The 27,696-nt window shown below is 33.1% G+C and overlaps 1 protein-coding gene across 3 annotated transcripts in view; it reads left to right on the forward strand.

The window, feature by feature from the left end:
- LOC143044541 (multidrug resistance-associated protein 1-like) overlaps positions 1-27,696 on the forward strand; it is a 36,295-nt gene that overhangs the window by 6,012 nt on the left and 2,587 nt on the right. For 2 of the 3 annotated variants that reach the window (XM_076216599.1, XM_076216600.1), the window contains exons 7-31: positions 368-499; positions 1,409-1,585; positions 2,738-2,915; positions 3,693-3,861; positions 4,604-4,689; positions 5,617-5,682; positions 7,183-7,320; positions 8,464-8,610; positions 9,088-9,172; positions 10,809-10,875; positions 11,408-11,534; positions 12,050-12,226; positions 13,254-13,421; positions 14,519-14,705; positions 15,960-16,014; positions 16,620-16,770; positions 18,197-18,407; positions 19,066-19,376; positions 19,655-19,854; positions 20,486-20,612; positions 21,047-21,148; positions 21,745-21,891; positions 23,265-23,423; positions 24,129-24,295; positions 25,162-25,356. In XM_076216599.1, the coding sequence (XP_076072714.1) occupies positions 368-499; positions 1,409-1,585; positions 2,738-2,915; positions 3,693-3,861; positions 4,604-4,689; positions 5,617-5,682; positions 7,183-7,320; positions 8,464-8,610; positions 9,088-9,172; positions 10,809-10,875; positions 11,408-11,534; positions 12,050-12,226; positions 13,254-13,421; positions 14,519-14,705; positions 15,960-16,014; positions 16,620-16,770; positions 18,197-18,407; positions 19,066-19,376; positions 19,655-19,854; positions 20,486-20,612; positions 21,047-21,148; positions 21,745-21,891; positions 23,265-23,423; positions 24,129-24,295; positions 25,162-25,356 (3,729 nt within the window). Of the gene's footprint in view, positions 1-367; positions 500-1,408; positions 1,586-2,737; positions 2,916-3,692; positions 3,862-4,603; positions 4,690-5,616; positions 5,683-7,182; positions 7,321-8,463; positions 8,611-9,087; positions 9,173-10,808; positions 10,876-11,407; positions 11,535-12,049; positions 12,227-13,253; positions 13,422-14,518; positions 14,706-15,959; positions 16,015-16,619; positions 16,771-18,196; positions 18,408-19,065; positions 19,377-19,654; positions 19,855-20,485; positions 20,613-21,009; positions 21,150-21,744; positions 21,892-23,264; positions 23,424-24,128; positions 24,296-25,161; positions 25,357-27,696 lie in introns of those variants that run through there. The other variant, XM_076216601.1, reaches the window with a different exon arrangement.

The raw sequence follows: 27,696 nt of genomic DNA on the forward strand, positions 1-27,696 counted from the left end.
TAGTATAAATACGTTTACTGTTTACATGAGCCCTTTCCATTGGTCCTGCTAAATACCATAGATTCGCCATTGTATGATTGAGCACCGTATCGATTGTTGTTTATAAACGGGTCATTTGAAAATGATTCTTAATTGTGAATTTTAACTGAAAAGATGAAGATTAAATTTTGACAGAATTTTGGCCTTTACATAACTCACAGTTCGACAGCTCAGTGAGTAATTCTAATAGCGTTTACATTTTAAAATTCAGAGTTCTTAGAACAATTTATGTGATGTTAATTTTTTGTTTTGTTTTTCTTTGCATTTGTTGACATTGTATATGCTAACATCATCATCATAAATGCAAAATTTAATTATTTTTTAACAGATTTGTACTATTTGGATACAGGCATAATCTCGAACCGTCAGATTTATGGCCCTTAAAACCTGAACATTTATCTACAAATATCATTCCTATTTTCGATAAGTACTGGGAAGAGGAGGTAGAGAAAGCTACAAGGTAAGATATAACTACATTGTACCTATTTTATTTTTTTTTTAAATATACAGGATATATATATATATGTTGGTCGCTGGAAACTTATTATTTTTTACAGACATATCTTTCCTTCATGTAGACCTCGGTGATCTCCAAGTTTTGTATCGCAATTTGATTGTACGTTTAAACTGTGCACATTCAAAGTATGTTCGAATCAAATTATAATTGACAAGGATTTTTGGCTTTCTTGCCGAAGTTTGTCTATTCTTTGAAAGTTCTGTGGCTTCCTCGACCAATAGAAAAAATGGACCATCACGATTCATCCAATATTGATGACAGTGGCGTTAAACCACAGAAATCAACCAACATGTTAATCTACTTTAATTTATATACATACTTAAAGAAAATTATTCTTTACCAAACAAAATGATCAGTGAAATTATTGATAACATGAAAAGTACACATTGATGATTAATGGAGCCATGCACTTAAAAGACTATAATAATAGATCAGTTTCAACGTTTAAAGGAATGGAAGGGACATTATCAGGTGATATTTTACTGACGTAAAGCAACCTATTCAACATTTTAACGATAAATAAAAAAAATTGATGTGTGTCTGTGCGTGTTGAAAACTTTTGTGATTCGATTAACTTGAAATGTATGCAAAAAAACAAACGAAAGTATGGGACGACATAGAAAAAGTAAAAAAAAAAACCGGAAGTAGTATATTATCTAAGAAAGCATATGAAATCAATTAATATGTTGGTTAAGCAGTTATTATACTTAAATAAACATATTAGAAAATGCTGAGTTTATCTGTATTTGTATGTAGGGAAATAATTCTAGATTTAATTCTTGAATACTAACGTAACAGCAAAAAAATAAAACAATAGCTAAGGATAATTATGTTTATCATTTTCGCTTCTAGAGAGAGACAATCCCAAGAAAAGCGAACGATTAAGACAACAACAATTACTGTGGAGAAAAAAGTTCAGGCAAACCTCCTTCGTTGTGTTATAAGAGCATCGGGGCCTGCTTTGTTGCTGTCAGCTTTTTACAAATTATTGTATCATTTAGCCGAGTTCACCTTTCCCTATATGATAAGGTAAGTTTCGGTTTTATTTATTTGTTTTGTTTGGTCATCATCGAGTTTGCTCATTTAAGGAAAAAAAAGAGTAAAATCACAAAAATACTGAACTCTGAGGAAAATTTAAAACGGAAAGTCTCTATGGCAAAATAAAATGTTAAACCCCATCAAACGAATGGACAACAAATGTCACATTACAAACATCATATAACAGACAACAACCACCGATAATCCTTAAAGTTGAACAGACACATTTGGTAGTGTGATAATGATTAAGAACAATAAACTATGGCCTAACTTGGACCAGTGGTATATTGTCTATATAGTAGGTACTTTTTAAAGGCTGTCTTCTAACATATATCTGAGTTTATCCACGTTGCTATCAGATGAAAAGTTCTTAACCAGAAATTCAAACCGCATCTCTGTATTTTCTATTCTTGTCTGTATTATGTATCTTTATTTTAATTGAAACTGTAAAAGCATATTGGTATTTTGTTTAAACTTTATAATTTTGACATCTTGCTTTACAATATAATTCATTTTTACACCCACTTTGAAATTCTGGTCCATTTCCTGTTACTATGGATTTATTATTATTTGTTGGATACGAATTTTCGTGGGTTTCGTGGGTACAGGTGAACCACCAACTCAACTATACAACGAATTGCAAATTTTGAAATGATCTGTATCCAGAAATTGGCAAAATCACGAAATGAAATAATTTTTTACTCAATCCAAGAAAACTAATATCCACGAAAATAAGTGAATCCACAGTAATCAACACGTAGAGCAGGGTATAACTAGTAGAGCAGGGTATAACTAGTAGAGCAGGGTATACCTAGTAGAGCAGGGTATAACTAGTAGAGCAGGGTATAAAAGAGGGACGAAAGATACCAAAGGGATAGTCAAACTCATAAATTAAAGCAGACTGACAACGCCATGGCTAAAAATGAAAAAGACAAACAAACAATAGCACACATGACATAACATAGAAAAACACGAACCCCACCAAAAAACTAGGGGTGATCTCAGGTGCTCCGGAAGAATATAACTAGTATGCAATAAAAACAGTTCGCCTTGTTTTATCTGCATCCTATTTGTTCTATAAAAAGTAACACAAAGTGTCAAATGGATGTATCAAATTGTTATATTACTCATCTATTAATATAGACTCCTAATTGGCATAGCAAGAGATGGAAAAGAAGAGATCTGGAAAGGTTACATACTTGCTATCCTTATGTTTTCTGTCTCAATATTCAAATCAGTTGTTTTGAATATTCATATTAATGAAACACAAGAAGCAGGAAGGAGTAACTGGGTAGCTCTTACTGCTGCCATTTATAAAAAGGTTGGTAAAATTTGACTTTGAGAAGTATTAGGTGTCAACATTCAGAGCTGAACCCATACAATAAACTATATGATACATCAAACCATGCTTTTAAAGAATTTGGTCGGGTTGTTGTCTCTTTGACACATTCCCCATTTCCATTTTCAATTTTATTTTAAAGAAAGAAGCATATTCAATAAGTTAATGAAGAACTTTACATAAAAATAAACGTTAAACAGCCAGAGCCAATCAAAAAGAAGGATGCACTCAGATGCACTGAACGAATCGAGAGATGATGCTTTATAGTGACGACCTTTGTGAAAAAATGTATTTGCCGGTCTATGGTAAGGACTATCCTGCAAAAGACGGGATTTGCCGCGCTGTGGTGACGACTGTCTCGTTACGTTTGTTGTACTGATAAGTGAAAATCTTACACACCAAAGCCATTATAAAATTATCAAATTATAATACTTAAAGTATGTGTACGATATAAAATGAGGACGTATCTTTTTAAAATAAAAAAGATGAATAGGATAAATTAAGAGGAAAAACAAACACATCCTACATTGTCTTACTAACATATTCATGATATTCTTATTTGGATTGATTTTTGCAAAAGCTATAGAGGTGTCGGAATGATGACATTCATCAGCATTTTAGATTTTGTAGTCGACTGTAAACAATCACGTAGCTAAATGTTTTTTTCTCTATTTGATAGGGAAAATGAATATTTTATCATGTTTATGGTGTAAGTTATAATGAAAAAAATACAATCATGGCATTTGTGTTAATATTTAGACTCTGAGACTAACAAATGCAGCTAAGCAAGATTCTACTGTAGGCGAGATCATCAACTTGATGTCTGTTGATGCTGAAAAGATAGGAAATTGTATGTGGAGTGTGAATGATGTATGGGCCATTCCTCTGTTATTTTCAATATCTTTTTATTTCCTGTGGCAAACCTTAGGTATGTTAAAAAAAGTGTCAACAATGCGTTTAAGTATAGATTAACCTGAAATCCAGAAGAAGACAAAATTTACGCCAAAAATGTATAAACGGAAAAACATTAAACATAGTGATGATGAACGGATGGTTTACGTCCAGCGGGAAATTATTATGCATATACAGACGAAAGCACGCGTTAATGTAATATAACAGTAAAATCACAAAATTACCGAACGCCGTATATTCCTGACTATGTATATGTTCTTTCTTATGTAGAATAGAATGTTAACCCTGCTTTGTACAACGCCAACAGGTAGAACAGGATTCGTAACGTGCTAGTTTACAAGGTAACGGTCCAAATTAAAGGATCCGGAAGAAATGTCAATTGACCAGACACATTATTCATGTTATTTGACTCTGAGTCGACCAGTTTTTGTGCGTACTCCTTTGTCAATGTTTGTGCTTCGTGTTGTGCGATGACACACCAAATACCAACGTTTAATGCTTTGGTGTGACACAGTCATGTTTCGAACTCATGACCTCCTGCACTCGAGATGAACACGCTACCAAGAGTTCGACGAGACGTTTACCAGTAAATATAAAATAGTAATTAATTCACGTAAAACATTATCTTAAAATGGTACGTATGATGTAATGATTATATTATTGAAACACACGGTATACGCGGAACAGTTATAGATGTCAGATGAAGTGATATTGACTCTATTTTATATATATATATATTTTGAATTCCTATTTTGCAGGACCCTCAGTCTTGGTTGGGCTTATAATTATACTATTATTGGTACCAGTTAATTTTGTGTTGATGAGGAAATCAAAACATTTGCAAGTAAGTTTTAGAATAATTAAAAAGTATTTAGACTGAGGCTTAATTTCTCTAGGACAAGGTAACGTTATGTGGACTTCCTATGTAGTCACTGTTTGTCATTTAGCTCATGTTTTATTATTATTATTATTTAAAAAATCCCTTGTATTTAAATTGTTTAGGTTTTGTTGAAAATTGAATTACTGTTGACTTGTATCCTTTTGCCTGACTAGGTATGACTCGCTAAAGTGCTATGGTAATTTTCTGTATTCTTTTCTTTCATCTCTGCTCATGTGCTTTGTCTATATAGTTTAAATGTCATTGGTATGCACCCTGATAAATGCAACGAAGGCATTAAGAGTTAACCTAGACCGTCCATCCTTCCGTCTTTCTGTTTCCCATTCCTCATTTCTTCCGTCTTTCCGCTATTTCACCTTCTTTACAAGGCTTCGGAAGATCATTTGGATACAGGGCCCTAGATACATTCTTTTGTATTAGTTTGTTTGTTCACATAATTGTTTTGTTTATATAGTTTACCATTATAATGTAATTTTTAACAGCTGTGACACAATTTTTGAAATTTTTGAGTATTATGTCAATACTATTATTATGGAACCTCTACGTGACTGTCATTGAAGAAAGGTTCTGATAGCTATGATACCTGGATACCAGGTTATTAACCTCAATTTTCCACATAAGGAAATGCCTTTACCAAAAAATATGACAGCGGTTTTACATTCGTTTGTCGTGTTTGAGCTTTAGAAGTTGTCATTTCATGAAGGACTATGCATTTCTACTTTGCCTAGGAGTTCGAAGTTTTAATATTTTACTTTCTTTCTATGTTTTAAAAAAGAATAGTCTGAATAGGGATCTCACAATAACATACGCTATTTGCAAACGGAAGCTACTTATAGAGCTCCTGATTCAATTCAATTTGGATTTTCTTTACAGTTGGAGAGCATGAATTTAAAAGACGCAAGAATAAAAAAGATGAATGAAGTCTTAAATGGAATTAAGGTACGTATAACACATTTAACAGACAGCTTATTTATTGTTATTTTCGTTTAAATTTTTCCGTTTTCATTCATAACAGTTATATATTTTTCAGTATTCCCAGAGATGACTTACTTGTAAATTAGATTTTAGTTTTGTACACAGATCGGCAATTTGCAAATATTTAAATGAGTATTGAGAAAAAAATAAAAAAATAAAAAATAAACCGAACAAATTTACGTCAAATTTTCTTTAAACAACATACATACTATCATTTGTATGTTAAAATTTAGCACATTGATTGGAAAAAAAAAACAGATTAAAAAATGGGTGTGAAACGAAATCCAAATGATCCGAGACTGAGTGTGTCGAAAGACCAAACTTCGGTTGTTTTCTGCATGATTCATCAAGTGAATATACGAGAGTATGAACCGAAACGGAAAAGGTCACTGAAAAACAGAAAATGACAACCATTCCATTCTAGGAATCGGACCGCTCTTCCTACCTCACTGTTAATTCCAACCTGACATTCATGACGTAAATACATTCAAACTTACTCCATTCTATTACTAGTATATTAGTTTGGCTGTTCATCTTTAAGTAACTCATTCAAAGAGTATAATTATATTTGTATCACGGATTGATATTTCGCCATAAGTTATTGTACATGAGCCATGATTGCAGAAATTGTATATTATGAATTTTATTGTAAAATTGATACCAGAATTGTACTATATATGAATCATGAATGTGCATCAATATGTACCATAAAGAGCCGTCGCTTATTATGTTCCCCTATGTGTATATATCGTGCATAGATGGAAGATAGTTACTCATGATTAGTACATGCAGCTTTATGCCTATGTTAATCCAAGCACGGATAACATAACGATATGGCCTTAAAATACGTCGCAAAAAATAATGATTTATTGATTAATATATTGTTGTTTAAAGCTACTTTTATTACTATTGTGCTACGTTAAAGCGGTCAGTTTGCCGCAGAAAAGAACCAAACTTTGGTATGAAAACTGACAATGCTAGTCAATACGAATTGGGAGTCAGGCACACTTGCCACGTGCGGAATTCGATTTCACAACGTCAGTGTTAACTTGCTAGTGCACTGCAGTTCAACTAAGTATACAGAGGTCTTTGTCACAAAGAACCGTGATGTCAGTTATATTACGTAATACTATAAAATTTAATTAGAAAACTGAAACAAACAATTTATCATTACTGTGGCTGCATGGACTGGTCGTAATGAAAGCAATAGACTATTCAAAACAAAATAAAAAGTTTCAGTTTTGTTGAATTTTACATACAAATCTGTATTTACTCCTATGTAAAAGTGTAGAAAACAAAACAGGAATGTACAAATCGGTTGTATTTAATTATAGACTCTACTGAACTGCCGATTGCAGGCCTTTTTTAAAAATTCTCAGACAAAATGTGTTCACGTCATCAACAACTTAGCCTAATGCTAATCAAAGTCATACAGGGATACATTCATAACGTTCTTTCACTTAGGTTTTAAAGATGTATGCATGGGAGGAATGTTTTGAGAAGCGCATTTTAGAAATTCGAGACAAAGAACTACATATACTAGCAGGACGAAAAGGAATTCAAAATTGGATGCATGTGATATGGGCAACGACGCCTTTTATGGTATTTAGATATTAAATAGTTTTTTATTCACTCTATGTTCTATTGACATCAGTAAAGTACGGTCACGACAATGCTGTACGGTGAACATAAGTTTATTTAAATCGAAGTTATTTGGTAACTGGTCTATAGTTTTACCATTTGAGATAATTCCACATATAGTTATATGCTGCACTGACATGCAACTGCATTATAATAATAACTCACATTTGTACTCATTTCAACAAAACCTACCATGCCGTTCAGTCTTTTAAAGAGTTTGTTATTTTTGAAAAGGAGTAGCGAACATACTTAATTTTGAACATAAACTGTTTGACCGGTCAACCTTTAAATGAATCCAGGAATTTAAAATGCAATCGTGACGATCTGAAAGATCAAGCCCTTTGCAACCGATATACAGTCTTTTCTTATAAATTAATAATTAATAGTTGATAATTGGTAGTTAATAGTTAAACATGTGGTGTGGGTTTCCTTACAATGTAAGGTTGTATGGTGACCTATTGTTTATTTTGAATCAGCGTTATTTGGTATCTAGTGGATAATTCTATCATTGGAGATAATGTTACATGTATGTTTTAAGCTGCACTGAAATGCAACTGCTTTCTGATAATAACTCACATTTGTACTCGTTTATATATTACCAACCTAACCTCCTAAATTTACTTTAATTTGCAAACTTATTTCTATCAGTTCATCGGTAACAGCAGCAAAATAGAGACTATTCTGCTTGCTTGATTTCATGAACTGAATGATATACAGTGGATATAGTTTTTATGCGTGTTAAAATATCTTTTTTGGGTGTATTATTTTCTAAAATTAATCTTTCAGCAGGATGTTAAAACTGATAAAAAGCTAAAGATGTATAGGTCCTTATCTGTGTATGACCAACTAAAATGGTCTTAAAGATAACAGCAAATCTCAATAAAGTTTGACTTTTTACTGAGGATTTGAAACCAAAGTTTCTTGATAACATTCATCATTATGATATACAATATGTTTTTGATTGTTTGGGGATTGACCAGCAATCATATTTATTCAATCTGATAACAAATCTGCAATGAAACTTTGCAAGGTTACAATAAATATCTAAAACAAATGTATAGAACATGTTGTAATTCTCCTATGTCATCTTTGGCTTAATTGCAGATATCTTTATGTACCTTCGGAACGTACGTGTTAATGGATGCCAATAATGTCATGTCAGCAGAAAAGGTGTTTGTATCTCTATCACTGTTCAATATACTTCAATATTCACTACATCTTTTACCACACGTCATCAACTATTTTATCCAGGTAAGAAATCATTTTTTAACACAGAGATACAGATAAAGAAAGGGTACAGTAATATACCGCTGTAATCATAAATCGAACGAAATTAAACGAAAACAAAGCAGCGTCACGAACCAAACCGAGGAAAAAATCAACTATAACATGATTACAACGGAAAATAGAACACTAACCTACAACAAAATAAAACTCGATCATACATATAAATGGACTATTTGATAACAACTGCCATACTCCTGACTTGGTACAGGACATTGTTCATATTCGTGTAAAGTTGTTTAACATTGTTTCCTTTTAACCTTGGTGTTGCCTTTTTCATCAACTCATGCATTTGGAAAGCTCTTGTGTGTTTTCCTCCTCATTTTAGAAAATGACAATTGCATTTGAAAATGGACTTAATATTTAAAATAATGTCATTTAAAATAATAAAACAGTAAGTAAAAGCATGAAAGGCAAACTAATGACGTTGAATGATTTCTTTAGACAGCTGTTTCTTTAAAAAGAATACAAAACTTTCTGAACAACGAAGAGCTGGATACAAGTATAATAACAAGAAATACTAATTCAGGTTGGTCAAACTATTATTAGTTACATTCAAAATATAAGCCTTTTACAAACACCATCAAAATCGACTAGGTAAATCTTTGGTTGAGGCAATTGGAGCCATTGAAATATATCAACATGTATCTTCTTTTAGAAAGTTCAACAGGCGAACGATAATCAATTTTCTTCTAAATTTCAAGATAAGAACATAAAAGTTAGCATTGTTTAAAACACCAGATGCGCATATCGACAATGAAAAGTAAAATCACAAAAATATCAATTCAAACTCCGAGGAATATACAAAACGGAAAGTCCCTAATCAAATGATAAAACAGATCGAACGAATGGACAACAACTGTCATATTCCTGACTTGGTACAGACATTTTCATATCTTTTAGGCCAAAATATTCAAATATCGAACATCTGTCACTCGAGCATAGTCATGACTGAAAGAGAAACTGCCAACCAATGCTATCATCTAAGGAAAATGGGTCAGTGTTGCTCCTTCCGAAATTTTTCTTTAGATTGACTTTCTTTTATTCTTTTTGATATTGCATGTGTATCTTATTTTGCAATACAATTTGGCCTAGGTGGAATAACGGCCAACGTTATCGAGAACTACTAGTATCAGTCGTATTATCGATCCTATTTTATACGACCCCAAAAAAGTTTTGAGATCGTATAATGGTATGATGTCTGCGTCTGCGTCTGCGTCTGCGTCGTCGTCGTCCGAAGACACATTGGTTTTCGGATAAGAACTTTAGTTTAAGTCAATAAATCTTCATGAAATTTTTTCAGAAGGTTCAATACCACAAACGGAAAGTTGGGATTGATTTTCAGGATAATAACTTGTGTAGAAGTATTTTAATTGCTCTGAAATCATACTGCAATGTTTAAAACCACAAGTAGAAGGTTTGGATTCATTTTAAAGGTTATGGGGCCAAAGTTTAGGAATTAAAGGACAAAAAGGGGTCAAAACAGCATTTTTCTAGTTTCAAGTGTAATTGTAGGGATCTCTCTGAAATTGTACCACAATGTACCATATAACAAAGGGGAGGCTGGGATTAAGTTTTTGGGTTAATTGCCCAAAATATGTAGGAATTAGGGGCCAAAAAAGGGCCAAAAAGAAGCATGTTTCTAGTTTCCAAACCATCATGACAATAACTTGTGTTTAAGTGTATGGATCTCTCTGAAATTGTATTACAAGGTTCAATACTGCAATGGAAAGCATGGGTTTGAGTTTAAGGGTTATTGCTCCAGGGAAGTTTCAAAAAGTTGGGGTGGGGGATTTTTTGTTTACCAATTTTTTGAAGGGCTTCCTTTTTTTTCAAAATTTTTCAAATTTCGAATTTTGAAAAGTTTCAAGAAGAAATCTTTAATTGCACAGTATTGTGCAATAGATTTGTTAGATCTTTGACCACATTAATTTTATGACAAAAACCTATATTATGTCAAAAATTTGATCACAATCCAAATTCAGACAGAATCAAGCTTGAATATTGTGACCAAATTTGCCCCAACTGTTCAGAGTTCAACCACTGGGGTCGTATAAAGCTGCGCCCTGCAGAGCACCTGGTTTTATATGCATCTCCAATCATGCCGATTTCGCTGCGTTTTCTGGATTCCAAATCAGTCTAACACATATGCCTTTTTTTTCTAGAATATGGAATAACAGTTGAAGACGGAACATTTATTTGGGATACAACCATGGAACCAACTTTGAAAGAGTGAGTTTATTCGGGATTGTTTATACATGTAATGACATGTTTGTCAATTCAAGTTTTAAACGATATTGATATACAATTACAACATTTAAGACTATAAAAGACCGCTTTTATAATGTGATCGTACCTGTGAGATAAGATGAATCAAAGAATGTTATTATCACATATTTATGTTCATTACTGCGTTTTCGCGCTGGTTTTTAGTTTTGCGTTTTGAGTGTTGTGTTTTTTAAACTTGTGTTTCGTTCTTTTCTTTCGTTAATGTTTTTTTTTGGCTGTGAAATTGCGTTTCGATTTGCTTATGATGTTGCTCTCTTGGTATATTTTACTCGTGATGCAAACTTAGCCAGCGTTTCAAAACAAATGTTAATAAATAAAACCCTTATCTTAAAACAATATTCTTTTTCATTAATATAACTTTATATGGCCTTTTTAACCTTTTTCATCCGATCGTCACTGATGAGTCTTTTGTAGACAAAACGTGCGTCGGGCGCAGTTCTATGATGAGTATATTCCTTTCTTAACTCTTTTCTAGCATTACATTCAAAATACCACAAGGATCACTTGTAGCAATAGTGGGTTCCGTTGGAGCAGGGAAGTCCTCTTTGTTGTCAGCCATACTTGGAGAAATGGAATCAGAAACAGCGAAAGTTAATATTAAGGTAAACTACTAGTATATGAACAACATATTAATGATGTTGGACGTTTTAAACGACCTTGACTGGCTAAACTGCCCTCGCACGATAAAGACCTCTTGTTCGGTTTTTATGTAGCTTGTATGAACTAGAAACTATGAGGTCTGATACACATCTTCAAACAAAAATAGTTGACAATAGTGATGAATTCAACTTCCCGCTTACTTCACAGCCCTATCATGTCAGAGAAATATATTCAAAATTGCTGTAAAACTGTCACAATATATCTACACAAAGCTTTATACCATAAGTTGATGCAAGTGATGATTTGTAAGAAAAAACATAGTACAAACAACCTTACTTCACAGCCCTATCATGTCAGAGAAATATATTCAAAATTGCTGTAAAACTGTCACAATATATCTACACAAAGCTTTATACCATAAGTTGATGCAAGTGATAATTTGTAAGAAAAAAACATAGTACAAACAACCTTAATCGTGAAATATCCTCACAACTAAACTGGGTAATACTCAATTCAGGGTTCGATTGCATATGTTGCTCAACAGCCATGGATAATGAATACAAGTTTACAACAAAACATTCTTTTCGGAGAAGACCTGGACAAGAGGAAGTACGAATTCATTGTAGATGCATCAGCTCTTAGAAAAGACTTAGAAGTGTTACCTGGAGGGGACCAAACAGAAATTGGCGAAAAGGTAATTTTGTTTCATAATACGTAAATGTAGAGATTCATTAGGGTACATAAAAATTATTCTGAACATGCTATTAAAAGGTCATTGTATTTCAGACAGATATAAGAAGATATGCTATGAGGGCCAATGAGACAACTCTCCATTCGAATCTCAAATTGTAAAATTATACAATTATACTTCAAAACTCGCCCTTCCACACATAGCATTGCCTAACACCTAACAATCCTGTAATGGAGTTGAAGCATTTGAGGGATTTATATGAAATTCATTCGAATAGTTCAAAGGTTACTTTCATGGTGAAATTATGCGAACTTTAGGACATTTTTATTATGTGAACACGAAAATAAGAAATTAGAATAAAACATAGCTAACAGGGATGTAAACAAACAAACGAAAGCTAAAATAACCTAAATGAAAGTCGTAAATTGACTCCTGGTGGAGGATTATGCAATGTGCATAGAGTAAAAAAAACGTCAAGTCGTTTATCTAAATTAAACGTGTTTTAACTAAGCATTAGACAAAATTCGATACGAATAACAAATAAAACATCAAAACTAAATACATGAATTTGGGATCGAAAAGTACAGTGACACGTCTTATAATAATGTGAATTCACACTCAATTATAAGAGAAAACAAACAACACAAAAGAAACACAACGTTAAAATGTAACACACACAGAAACGAACTTTTATATAACAATGGCCATATTCCTGACTTGGTACAGGACATTTGTTAAAGAAAAAAATGGTGGGTTGAACCCGGTTTTGTGGCCTGCCAGACCTCCAGTTTTAATGACAATGTTAAATATAACATTAAACTGACAACACAATATTACAGGACTACACTACAAATAAATAGAAGAACAAATTGGACAAAGAAACACACGAATAATAGCTAACAAAAGTCACCAGGTTTAAAGTTTAATAATCCAGAAGTGCGTTTCGTCCGAACAAGGCTTACTAGTTACGCCCAGATAGTTTAAACAAATATAATAGGTCTGTTTTTTTGACATTTCATTTCATATACAGGGCATAAATTTAAGTGGTGGACAAAAGCAGAGAGTCAGTTTGGCCCGTGCTGTGTATCAGAATGCTGACATATATTTACTGGACGATTCTTTAAGTGCTGTTGACGCACATGTTGGCAAACACATTTTTGATGAAATCATAGGCTCAAATGGGCTTTTAAAAGAAAAGGTATTTATTAATCTTTATGTCTACGTTTATTAATCATTTTTCGTCTGTCTGGTTTCTAATGAGCCGCACGTCTTCTACAAAGAGGCAAATGATAAAAAAATAATAAACATTTGTCAAAGAAAATTCGGAATTTTATGCTACTGTCATACAAGTGAGAGGGTTAGCGCTATAAAACCAGCTTCAATCCACCATTTTCTACATTCGAAAATACCTGTACCAAGTCAAGAATATGACAGCTGTTTGATGTGTTTTATCATTTGATTTTGCCATTTGCTTAGGGACTTTCCGTTTGTAATTTTCCTCGGAGTTCAGTATTTTTTGTGATTTTACTTTTTTTTTCGACAAAACCTTAAAAGAAACCCTTTAATATCGGAGTTGATTCCATTTTCTCCGGAAGGACTTAGCATACACAATTGTCATATATATTTGATATAATTTGGGTTTTTTATACGATGATTTATTTTCTAAATTGTCTTCCAAATTAATCCATTTTTGGTATTGCTACGTTTCGTTTTTATTAATTGTAAAGTTAATCATTGTTAATTATCTTTTGAAGTTTTTCTTCCCATACTCAAATACCTTCTGGATATGTAAAAGATAGTTTCATCAACGTGCTCAAATGAGAATTAATACAGACTTTAAACGTCAAATGAACTATTTGAAAAACGGGGACAAGGCATATCATGTATATATGTTTGTGAACATTCTTCGAATACCACTATATTCGTTTGCTCTAACTTATGTTTACAATTGACAAGAACAATTACAATGACTGTTATTCTGCTATGCAATACGACATGGGAGACAATCAAATGACACTAGTATTTAGTTAAGTCAAGACGAATGCATTTAATCTGTACTATACGACCGGTATACCTAAACACGGAACGTTTGGCAGGGTTGAGTTTACTTATTTTTTTCAGATTACCTTTATATACATGTTTTTATGGTGATGTTCATTTCATTGTAGTCCTTTCATAGAAAGTATGTGTTCTCTTCAAGATAATATTTCTCTTTACGAAGAACAGACAAACTGTAACTTTTATGATATTTATTAAAACCATGATAATACTATGAATGATGTCTCATTTATTTAGACAAGAATACTTGTTACGCATGGTTTAAATTACATACGGAAAGTCGACATCATCATAACAATGGTGGATGGCCGAATCGGAGAAATAGGATCATTTGATGAACTCACTGAACACGATGGACCTTTTGCAGGATTCATGAAAAATTATTTGGCGGAAGAACTGAGTACTGATGATGAACAAAACATAGGTAAATTGAGTCACTAGTAGTTAGCGAATTATCAAATCAGTTAATTCCTGTCGTTCATTTCAAAACTTTGTTGGTGCTGTTGTATGGATGGAGAACCAATTTGACTATTGAGTCGTAAAATTTCAGCATACACGAACGTATATGTATTACGTCAGATATATAAAAAGTAAAATAACAACGAACATGCAAAAGAATCCATGAAAATTCGTTAACGTTTCAAAATTGGCAAAATTCAAAGCAGAAACACATCAAACATTTTTTGTAAAACAAAATAAAAAAAACTTGCCATATACCTGACTTTATACGGACATTTCCTTCTGTAGAAAAACAAATGATAAAATAGACTGGTTGCATAGCTTGCTAAACCTCTCAATAGTATTACAGTCGCAAAACATTTTTTTATACTTAAAAAAGTTAGCAAAGAAAACCCAACAAGCGGGACATTATACGTAAAAACGTCAAAAACTGGGGTACGGCAGTAAACATTGTTATATAATCTTAATCACTATAATAAAGGGCCGAAAGATACCAGAGGAACAGTCAAACTTATAACGTCGAAAATAAACTGACAACGCCATGGCTAAAAATGAAAATGACAATCAGACAAATAATAGTACATAAGAAGCAAAATAGAAAACTAAAGACTGAGCAACACGAACCCCATCAAAAACTGGGGATGATCTCAGGTGCCCTAGAAGGGACAGGAGATCCTGCTCCACATGTAGCACCCGTTGTTTTATACCTGTTTTAAGAAAGACACACAAAACATAAACAAAACAGCGATTCGCTATTACAGAGTTTATCTTATTGTTAACAAGGAGAGCGTTTACAAAGTTGAAAGCATCTCGTTTGTTATAGATTTAGATAAACCCTCAAAACAAATAAGTTCTGAAATCTGATTAATTTGTTCTTGAAATGGAATGTAGCATCCATGAATTGTTTGGGTAATAACGGCAACTTAAATTTGACATAGATGTCTGAAATAATTCATAAAATTCAAAAATTGTTCGATGTTTTTTTTCTTTTTGCCAAAACCGCTGTAACTAAAAGTACTTGCAATATGCTAGAATTCATTTTTCTCGAAATTACAATAGTTACAATGGGTTCACTATTGTGTAACTTCTCACATCATTCTCTCGTGTTCGTTCTAACCATTAATTGGTTTAATATCAATCAACATACAAAGTTTGTCAATGTTGTTTAAAAAGATACTATAAAATGAAAACAATCTTTCATGGATTTTTTCTTTCATAGTTTCGTACAGAAAATTAGAAGGAAAATCAACCACTGACGAGACAATTATCCATAGGTAAGTAAACAGACGATAATAGCGTACAGGTTAAGGTCTATGCATATCGTGTGTAATTGGTGATGCTAGTATTCAATGAGCGATATTAAATGAGAAAATTCACAGCAATGCCAAAACAATTACAGAAAAACAAGCAAATACTTAAGATATCGAAAATTCTACCGACCATGCAACATTGAAATATAATTAAAAAAAATTCCAGAACGAATTAAAAACAAATACCTGAACGAAAAAGTCCCTTGGTAAATGGTACAATCGAATGCTCAAACGAATTGATAAGAACTCTCATATTCCTAACCTGGAACAGGCATTATCTTATGTATACAATGATCGGTTGAAACTGGTTATATATCTAGCTTAACTTCCCGCTTGTATGAGAGTCGCATACAATTATATAATCTTGACAACAATGTGTATAATATACTTATGTATACACTTTATTGCTGACAATTATCAAAGACAGTACTGTATAAAAAAAAATAATAAAGCTTGTGTGGTTTCACAAATACATTCTTAATTGGCTAATATATGTATTCATTTTACCTATTCTAGTTTCAAAATAAATGGATTTTTAATTAAATAATTGTTACTCTGAATCATTCCAGTACACATTCAGATATTGTACACAGTATAAGTGATAATTCAAATATACCAATAGCCAGACAGATGTCACGACAGACGTCATGTGAGAGCGAGTCATCGGAAGTTTTATCACATAATACATTAGTACAGGAGGAGAATACAGAGCCAGGATCGGTATGGAGAACTTATTACTGTATTGTCATATACATCATATTTCAATAAAAACCATGCTTACAAAAAGAAAGTAAGATATCACTATGGCCATATGATAACAAAGCGACAGGGTAAATATATATTGTCCCGTATGCGTAACTTAAGGAAATCCAAGTAGTGTATGCCAGGAATTGTTTTAGGTTTTTTTACGCATGATGAGTCATTCTGATTCGATAAATTTTATTATCGCTATTTTGTGTGTGTTTCCTTTGATAAAAAAGAAATTGACATGAAATTGATAATGTCGTCATAGGTAAAATAGCGAGAAACAGATTACCAGTGGTCATCTCAACTCGATTGCTTTTCTCGCTTTCAACGTACCGGCTCAAGCGTGAAAAATCCATCTCGTTGAGATGATCAACGATAATCTATAAATCGAGTAGATACATGTATAATGATATATGTAATATATTCAATGAGAAAATAACACTCTATTAGTTGTCTGCTTCGGAATCAACGCGCTTTTTTATTAAGAAACTTTGAAATACAAAAAGTTTACGCATGTTACAGACAATGACAAAAATAAAATTGAAACACGCACGGGATATCTGACAAATAGAGGCCTAACAAATAATAGCACAATTCATGTAAGATCAAAAGTGTGTTAGAAATATATAGAAGTAAATTAAGCCGAATAAACAATTAACTGTCAACTAATATATGTTAAGATGACCGTCAGAAAAAAAAACTTAATTAAAAAGCAAAGTAGATTAATGATTATATAAAGAAGCTGTTTTGAATATTTTGAGGATTCATTATTATTCATTGGTTACAAATTTTTGTGGTTTTCTGGGTTACATGTAAACCACGAAATTAAATGTACACATGTTTTATCAGTCTGTATATTACTTGATTTATTTTACTTGACTGGGCGGGGTTTAACCGGTTCGCATATCAAAGACCAGTCCATCTTTGGACAGGTGTTTGGGATAAACTCATCAATGAAGTGCCCAGTTATTCGTCCCATATCGTACATTCAATTCATTTGTATGTCCATTTGGTAACACTGATAGGTGATTAGAAATCAATAATAATTATAAAAGAATTCATCTTTATCACACACATCTTCTACATGTAATAGACTGTCTGAATGGAAATCAAAACGTAAGCTCCGCCCAATCAATTGAAATAACATTGGTTATACAAACTTTGACAAAACCTCGAAATCACATATAGACGAAAAAGCAAGTTTTCCACGAACAAAGAAAATTGGTACTCACGAAAACAAATGAATCTACAGTAATATGTTTATCACACAAAGTGATAAGAATGATAACGTTACTTAGGAATTGATTCGTATAAATGTTTTCATCATTTACATTAATTCTCAGGAGTTTCAGTAGGGCGAGGGTTTAAAAAAAACCAAATCTGTTTGTATTCATTCCAGGTAAAATTAAACGTGATTATGACCTATGTAAGAGCTGTTGGCGTTAAGATTGTAATAGTTATAGTAACAATGAGTATGGTTCATGAAGTTGCCGAGATGTATTTAGATGTGTGGCTTAGTAAATGGACACAAGATCATACAAACGGAACAGTTAATGGAACTCAAAGAAACAGGAGACTTGGAATTTATGGAGCTATAGGACTTTTTAGAGGTAATTCGAATATCAGAAAATATGTTATTCCGTATCAATGGCACTATTTATTATTATATGTGTTACAGAGAGTTTAAAACCTTTCTTTTTATGAGGTTTATACAAGTACTAAATAGGGAAAAAGTGAAGTACTTATTTTGAAGGGTTACGTCCTTCATTTCGGACCACCTTCGCTAGGACCGATTACTCAGTGTTTACTTGACATAAGCATAATTGCTTACATTTAACGTTCTTTTCAACTCTTTTTTACTCGCATGTTATCAATGTGTCTTTTACAGACAAAACAACTGTCTGGCGTACAAAAGTTTAATATTGGTACATGAATCTATGATTAGTTTCTGTATTAAACATTTCATTGTTTGTAAAGAAATGAGGAAGAATTACGCATTAAAATAAATAACAATTAAAAGATGTTCTACACTTCAAAACTATTAACTGATTAAAGGTTTTTTAATTTATAATATGTTTGGCTCAAGCATCACTGAGGAGATAGTTATGCGAAATGCGCATCAACGGTGCTTAAATATTGGAATAATAATTTATAATATATCGGAAACCAAATAAGATAAACAAGGAAACATTGGCTTTCGTGTAATATTTATTTGGTGTGAGTCCCCTTATTTGACACTAAATAATATACTTACCCTTTTTTATCCAGGTGTGTCAATCTTTATTACGGAAACCTTTGTTACTTATGGACTGATAAAGGCAACTAGAAAACTCCATAAAGATTTGTTACGTAACATTCTGAGATCACCAATGAGTTTTTTCGATACCACACCGGTAGGCAGGATTGTAAATCGGTTCTCGAAGGATATAGAAACCATAGACGACGAACTGATCTACCAGTTTAAAGACGTGGTCATATGTTTGCTATTAGTTTTGTGTAATACAGTCATCATTAGCACTGGGACACCTCAGTTCTTATTTATAATGCTTCCAGTCACGGTTGTGTATTTCGCCTTACAGGTAAATGGTTGTTTATGATAAAGATGTAATTGAACTACCATGACCAAACACTTATATACTGAATGTTTTCTTTAATTGGTTGTTTCTAGTTATTTGGTTTAAATGCAAGTACTAAATAACGGTCCCTAATGATAAAAAATGAAAGTTAAAAGCGATAGACCATTTTTTGAACAGATTCGTTTTATACATAAAAATGAAACGTAATGGGTAACGTAAACAGTAAATTCTAAATACTTTTAGTGCTTCCCTATAACAAAGACTTCATGATATATTTTCAGCGCTTGTACGTTTCAACATCTCGACAATTAAGGACAATGGCATCAGCAGCTCGATCCCCTATATTTTCACACTTTGGGGAAACCATTTCTGGATGTTCGACAATCCGGGCCTTTCAACAAGAGAAAAGATTTATGACTGAATCAGCACGTCGATTTGATGAACTCAACACACGTCGTTCTCTTGCACGATCAGTTGAAAAGTATGTAGTTTCTGTCTCTGCGTTAGACATTGTGACCGTATGATATATATGTTATAGTCATACCACATTGTACAATGTTACTTGTTTTTTCGTCATATCAGGTTTTTTAAATCTTTTTGTTACACATAATGTACGACAAGTTATTCAGAACCGAAACATGTTTATCTGACACCCAATCGTCAAGGGTACTAAATAAGATTGATATTATGGTGAGTTGAGATTTGTTTGAGGGCAGAAATCTATCTTGTAGTCTTTTCACTGTTTTGAATTGCACGAAATTATCATAATGAAGCGATAAAAAGTAAAATCACAAAAATATTGAACTTAGAGGAAAATCAATTTGGAAAGTCCATAATCGCATGTCAATTTCAAATAACAAAACGCATCAAAAACGAATGGAAGCAATACTAAATCAAACCACTACAAACAAATTGCAGATGAAATTTCGCCAGCAGCGTATATCCAATGAAACACTTTTACAAACAGATAAAACATTATACCTTATCGATATTATTACTGTATAGATTTTCCTAGTTCCTGGTATTAGCCTCATAATTATGCGCATGACGTCATTTTACACACGACATCTAATATATGTAATACATAAACTATTTTGTTTCTTCCTAAACAGGTGGTTACATATCCGACTAGACTGGTTAGGAAGCATTATAGTATTGTGTGTTTGCCTGCTAGTTGTAGTAAATAAGGACGATATCTCACCAGGGATAGTTGGTTTGGCTATTACGTACGCTTTGAATGTAAGTAAACAGTACCAATTTCAAAAGAGTCGATCATTCAATGAAAAAACATGAATATTCGTTGATAAAGAATTAGTTTTCAAACTACAACACAGATCGTAGGAGGTAGCAGCACAAAACCTGTCAGAAACATATTTTTTTAAATACTTTTCTAGCATGTCTAATATGGCTTGCGATTAAAAAGTTCCAGCGGGTAGCACAAGAATGACAAATACGAAATAAAGTAGTATGGTATCTTTTAGAGATTATTTGATAAAAGATATGCATCATGGTCTTTGACAGGCAAAGTTTCGCATGATGATCACTATTTGTGTTGGTATATGTTTCGGTAATTACTTCAAATACATATTTATCATTCCGTTTTTGTGTGTATAATTTTGTTTTGCTAGTTATGCAGTATGATCCTATATTTTCCTCTTCCCCGTGCATCACAGGTGACTAATTGCATCGAATGGTTGGTAAAGTTAACTACGAATGCAGAAACGAATATTATATCCCTAGAGAGAATCAAAGAATACTCAGAAACACATACAGAGGTACGATCTTATGTGTTTTTACGATTGTGTCATATATTAACTCATCGTCAATATCAAGATACACATTTAGTACGCCAGACGCGCATTTCTTTTACAAACAATTCATGCAGCAACTCTGGAATCAACAAGTTAAAAGTGCCAAATAAAGTACAAAGTTGACGATCACTGAGAACCAAAAAATCGTAAAGTTTTTGCTAAATACTGCTGAGGTATTCTCCTGGGTAAGATTTACACATCTTTTTCGGTCTTTACTGGAGTGTTTTTTTTATTTATGAATTTGAAAAAAACTTTCTCTTTGACAACTTACATTATAACAACATGAAACTAATTAAAGTATTCAAATATATATTCGATTTAATTGGGGGGGGGGGGTGTAGGAACCTGCACGAATTGTTAGTTAATAGTGATATGTTCATGAACACATATAACAATCATCAAGAACGCTAAACCTAACATATGAAAGTTTAGACCTAAAGAGTTATATGACAAAACGATCCTTACATATCATCAATCATTTAACGTAAACTTTTCGATAAAAAAATATTTATACTCTTTTTAAAAATTATTATTTTTTCTTCTTTTGCTTTTTCAAACAGGCTGATTGGATAGTGGAAAATAAAAGGCCAGAAAATGATTGGCCAAACGAAGGAAATGTTGAAATGGACAACTATGGTGTTCGCTATAGGGAAGGTCTTGAATTAGTTTTGAAAAGCATCTCATGTAAAATAGCTCCATGTGAAAAGGTTAGTAACACATAGTAACTATACTAATTGTGGTCAGCATGGTTAATTATGGAATGCTATTTCAATGTTATTAATAATATTAGCATGTGTAACTCAATGGGATTCGTTAGCAGAACACGAATAAATTGGACCAACTAGAGACCATTCATCTACATGGATGACTGTTAATACTATTCAACAGATAAAATATTACAAAAAAAAACGTATTATGTAGCAGCATCCGTTTAGCGCCTGCATATGGAATATATAACTTCCACCAAGTTGATACTTACACGAACGACACATACGTGTAAGTTGTAACATGTGCTTACCCTTCCGAAACACCCCAAAATAACACCGATCTTTGGTGGGTACATGTTCCTTAGTCTTGAGTACTGTATATTTTGTTTTGTAAACTTTTGGTTGACTTTTGGTTGTTTTCGTTCTTTCGCCATGGCGTTGTCAGTTTTGACATAGAATTATGGACTTAGACATCCCTTTCATATCTCTTGCTTTTCTTTACATCTTGTCTTATTCGGTTTGATATATATGCTTTTCCGATTGTTTCAAAATCCATCTGTATTTTAGTCAGCACTTGGGTGTTGACATGAATATCAATTATGTGATCATTTTTATGAATTTTCTGTTACAAAACTTCGAATTTTGAAAAATTAAGGATTTTATTATCTTCGCCGTATTTGGCACAACTTTTTGGAATTTGGGTCCTCAATGCTCTTCAACTTTGTACTTGTTTGGCTTTACAACTATTTTGATCTGAGCGCCACTTATGAGTCTTATGTAGACAAAACGCGCATATGGCGTAATAAAATATAATCCTGGTACCTTTAATAACTATTGTAACATGTAAAAACGTTTGATTATTGTTGTTTTTCAAAATTAAGAACAATTCGTCGAACGAATGTTATATAGACAGGGGAAATCATTACAACGATATCCACAGTCCAGTAGCATGTACTTTAGGAATTACATGTATCGTTAGGTTGATATTTGATGTTATCACAATTAGTAAACTGTTCTAAATTAAGGATTCACAAGAAGTTCGGATTTCTAATCCAACTGTTCTAACTAAAGGATTCACAAGTAGTTCGGATTTCTAAGTTCATTAGATCCTTTCAGTTTAATCAATAATTCTTTATCTGTTTGAAAGATTTTCTTATTTTTTTTACTTTACCATCACTGAAGGGATAAACAGATTTAGTTCAGAATAATTGGTACCATGTACCTTACTAAATATTACACAAAAACAACTACAATGCAGTTAGTTTTTTTGGCATGATTTGGTCTTCGACTTTTATTTTTATTATTATTGTAGTATCTTTGCCCTTTTCGTATGCTTATGATCATATTATTTTATCGTACGGTTTACATTGTAGATTGGTATTGTTGGTCGAACAGGAGCTGGGAAGTCCTCATTAACCATGGGCCTGTTCAGAATTATAGAAAAAGCTCAAGGACGGATTCTTATAGATGGGATCGACATTTCTACGATAGGACTTCATGATCTGAGATCAAAGATTACTATTATACCACAGGTATATATAAACATAGGTTTGATTCCATCTTCATGCCTTATACCATGTACTGTATTACGACGCTAGATTAAAACTGACGAGGAAAGGTAACCCTCGACCACCGAAAGCTTCATTATTGTGAAGCCCAGGTTGTCGAGTGGTCTAGCGCGCTGGATACAGTGCAGGTGGTTTGGTGTCACGATATCTCAGTAGAATGAGTTCGAATCCCGGCGAGGGAAGAACAAAACATTTGCGAAAGCAAATTTACAGATTTTACATTACAGAATGTACACAGCCATGTATTTACCATCACTGCTGGTGATCCGATGGATCAAACTGTTGTAGCTGTGTCACTGGTTCAAAGTTCTTTTAAATATAGGCTTCATATATATATATATATGATGATGCACCAATATGCATGAAATGAAAATCTACACTTAGGATATCTTCCTGACCTGTTACAGGCAATTTCAGAAGAAATTGTTTAGTAACTCTGGCCTTACACCTAGCTGAACCTCCTACTATGAAAGCTGGCTAAAGTATCCATATACGCACTCCAAGCAAAGATAATTGATAAACGGGACAATGATTGTTATTCAAACACTTACACTCGCAAAGGACTGCATATACATTAAACAGAGACAACAACAGAAAAAGATTTTGTTACTGATATTAAAAAATGGTATAGTGTTGTTAAATATATTTAGTAATTTAATAATATTTTAGGATCCAGTTTTGTTTTCTGGAACAATGAGAATGAACTTGGATCCGTTTGATGAATACTCTAACGAAGACATTTGGACAGCCCTCAACCATGCACATCTGAAAGCCTTTGTGATTGGTTTAAAAGACGGACTGGATCACCATTGTTCTGAAGGAGGAGATAACCTAAGGTATGAATTAGTCATCGAGTGGTGGAAATGGTCTTTAATTTCTTTTCATAACCAGAATGTTTAAATTACATATTTTTATTAGTTGATTAAAATTAAAACTGTTTTCAAATATGTAATTTACCTAGTACAGTGTAACCTGCCTAATCCGTCACGTGAGTATTCCAACATCCTGCTTTAATAGAAAAACACATCATGGTCCCACAATAGGCCTATCCTCGCAGGAAAACCTGAGTATTCCGACACCCTGATTAATCTGACATTTTTCATGGCCCCCCAGTGTGTCGGATAAGGCAAGTTCCGCCGTATATACTATATAAAATATACAAAGGTGAAATATATTCGTTACTTAAGATAAGTCATCACGTGAACACAAAATTAATATAGTCATGTAGAAGAAACGTATTATAATGATTTTACCAAACTAAGATGTCTTATACTATCGCCCTTCTGAGAAGCTTATAGACTCTCTTTCATTATGGAGGTTTGAGGTGTTTATACTAGTAAATACATTTTGATTTTTCTCACTCACTATGACTCGAGATATCTATGTGTCAAATTCCCGTTAACATGTCGGTTGTTCAGTTATTAGTCATGCTGTTTGCTGGTGTATAGGGAAAAAACGTATTAGTAAACTTAAATGGTCCATTACAACCAAAAACATAGAAAGAGTAGAGACAGGAATGATTATGAATATTTCTACTAAACATTCTCATAACGAATAAATGACAAATGTTTATTGCTTTTAAATTTTCCATAACAAAGCATTATCATCAGATTTATCAAGCATGTCTAGTATGTTTGTCATAAACTATATAAAAAAGATTTGAAGGTGCATCTCAAAATACTCTTATTCAACTTTATTTTAGTGTTGGTCAACGACAATTAATCTGTCTTGCAAGAGCCTTACTGAGAAAGACTAAAATTTTAGTACTTGATGAGGCAACCGCTGCTGTTGATTTGGAAACAGATGACCTTATACAGACCACCATTAGAACAGAATTTGCAGACTGCACTATACTAACTATAGCTCACAGACTCAATACAATAATGGACTATACTAGGTAAATGTAACAGTACATTATGATTGCTATTTTCAATGATAAACCAGTGGAGCACGAACTATGTAATATTCAAGAAGTTTTTGATTGGCTTTGTGTTGTTCAGAGTATCAATCATCAATTTATCTTTTTGCTATGTAGCATTTGTGTCGCTTGTCTTTTCAGCAAGTATGTTTTATCTACATATTATTCAGATGTCACTAGGCTGTATATTGAAATTCATACAAACAATGGACCAGCTAAAAAAACTCTTTCTATATAAACTTCATTTATATGAAGAAAAAATGACAGTAACTAATGAGAACTATGAACTTTATTTGACCTATTATTACAGAATTACGACCCCTGAACTTTTTATACTTTGTGATAGTACAGTGACACATCATATCAATCATGGTTTGAATTATAAAAAAATGGACAGAAAAAAAACCCACACATTTCTTTTCAAAATTACCTCCTATTGACGGAGTTACAACTAGATTTGTAATTGCTAGCAATAACGGATGGCACCCTCGTCCCCCCATTGCCAGGCGAGCGGCAGCCATTTTGGAAATTCCAAAGTCAAAGAGTGCATCTACACTTGCAAATTATCATTTTTGCAAAATTTTATTGAGTTTGGAGCATTTCGAAATTTTGGACAATTTTGCTGTTTCCATGGTTACGGCGGCCATTTTGGAAATTCCAACTTCAAAATGCAACTCCGCACATGCCAGTCACTATTCTTGTAAAGTTTCATCCAGTTTGCAGTACTTAATTTTTTTTGGAAATTTTGAACATTTGTGCTGCAACCATGGTTACAGTAGATAATTCCAAAATTCTAAAAGCGTACATCTCATTGCCACATGTCATGTTATATATCAATACAGTTTCCTTTACTTTGGTGCACTTCTCTCTGAGAAAATGGTGATTTTATGCATTTTTCCATAGGGTCAATGCAAAACTTGGCCCCTGTTTCCATGACAACGGCGGCCATTTTGAACTATCCAAATATTGTCTTGACACCTTGGCATACTGGAGAACATTTTCATAAAGTTTCATCCAGTTGGATCTTATAACGAAAGAGTTCGAATTTTTGATATTTTAGCTGTTTCCATGGTAACGGCAGCCATTTTGAAAATTCCAAAGTCAAACTGGAAATCAGCACATGCCAGTTAACATTCCTGTGGAGTTTCTTCCAGTTTGGAACACTTTGATTTTTTTCGCATTTGTGCTGTTTCCATGGAAACGACGGCAATCTTTTACCATTCCATACCAAGGTGCACAACTTTACATGGGGGTCCTCATTATAGTAAAGTTCCATCAACATTGGTCCATAGGATTCCGAGAAACACGACGGACAAAATGTGTGGAAGAAGAATAAGAAAAACTAGATTTGTAATTGCTAGCAATAACGGATGGCACCCTCGTCCCCCATTGCCAGGCGAGCCGCATCCATTTTGAAATTTCCAAGATTAAAGAGCGCATTTACAGATGTCTATCAACGTTGTAAAATTTCGTCAATTTTGGAGCATTTTGAAATTTTTTATTTTTGTGTTGTTTCCATGGAAACGGCGGCCATTTTGGAAATTCCAAAGTCGAATACCAACTCTTGATTGGCCACTTAACATGTCTGTCAATTTTTAGAAAGTTTGGACCAATTTGAAATTTTTGGACATTTCTGCTGTTTCCATGGTAACGGTGACCATTTCCAAAATTCCAAAGACACCTACCACATTGGCACATGATAAGGAACATACCATTACAGTTTTAATGGTTGGATATACCATATTAAGAGTTTAAATACTACTTTAAGATTTTCCCCATAGGGTTTAATGCTAAACATATTTAGTTTCCATGGCAATATAGTGGTTCCAAAGATTCCCAAAATCATCTCAAACCTGTATATGGTGGACACCAACAATATATAAAAATTTGATGATTTTCAGTTCAGGAATATTCAAATTATTCACCAAAAACCAAAAAAATATTTTTTACATTTGTTCTGTTTCCATGGTAACGGCGGCCATCTTGCACATGCCAAAGTCTGCTGCACAACTTCACATGATGTTCCACATTGTGGTATAATTCCATCAACATTGGTCCATTCAATTCCGAGAAATAGCGTGGACAAAATGTGTGGAAGAATAAAAATAATAAGAAAAAAAGAAACGTAGAATAACAATATGTCACCCCAACTCCGTTGAGGGTGCCATAACTAGATTTGTAATTGCTAGCAATAACGGATGGCACCCTCGTCCCCCCAATTGCCAGGCGAGCGGCAGCCATTTTGGAAATTCCAAAGTCAAAGAGTGCATCTACACCTGCATGTTATCATTTTTGAAAAAAATCATTAAGTTTGGAGCA

This window comes from Mytilus galloprovincialis, chromosome 9 (genome assembly GCF_965363235.1).
Source record: "Mytilus galloprovincialis chromosome 9, xbMytGall1.hap1.1, whole genome shotgun sequence".
Classification (NCBI taxonomy): domain Eukaryota; kingdom Metazoa; phylum Mollusca; class Bivalvia; order Mytilida; family Mytilidae; genus Mytilus; species Mytilus galloprovincialis.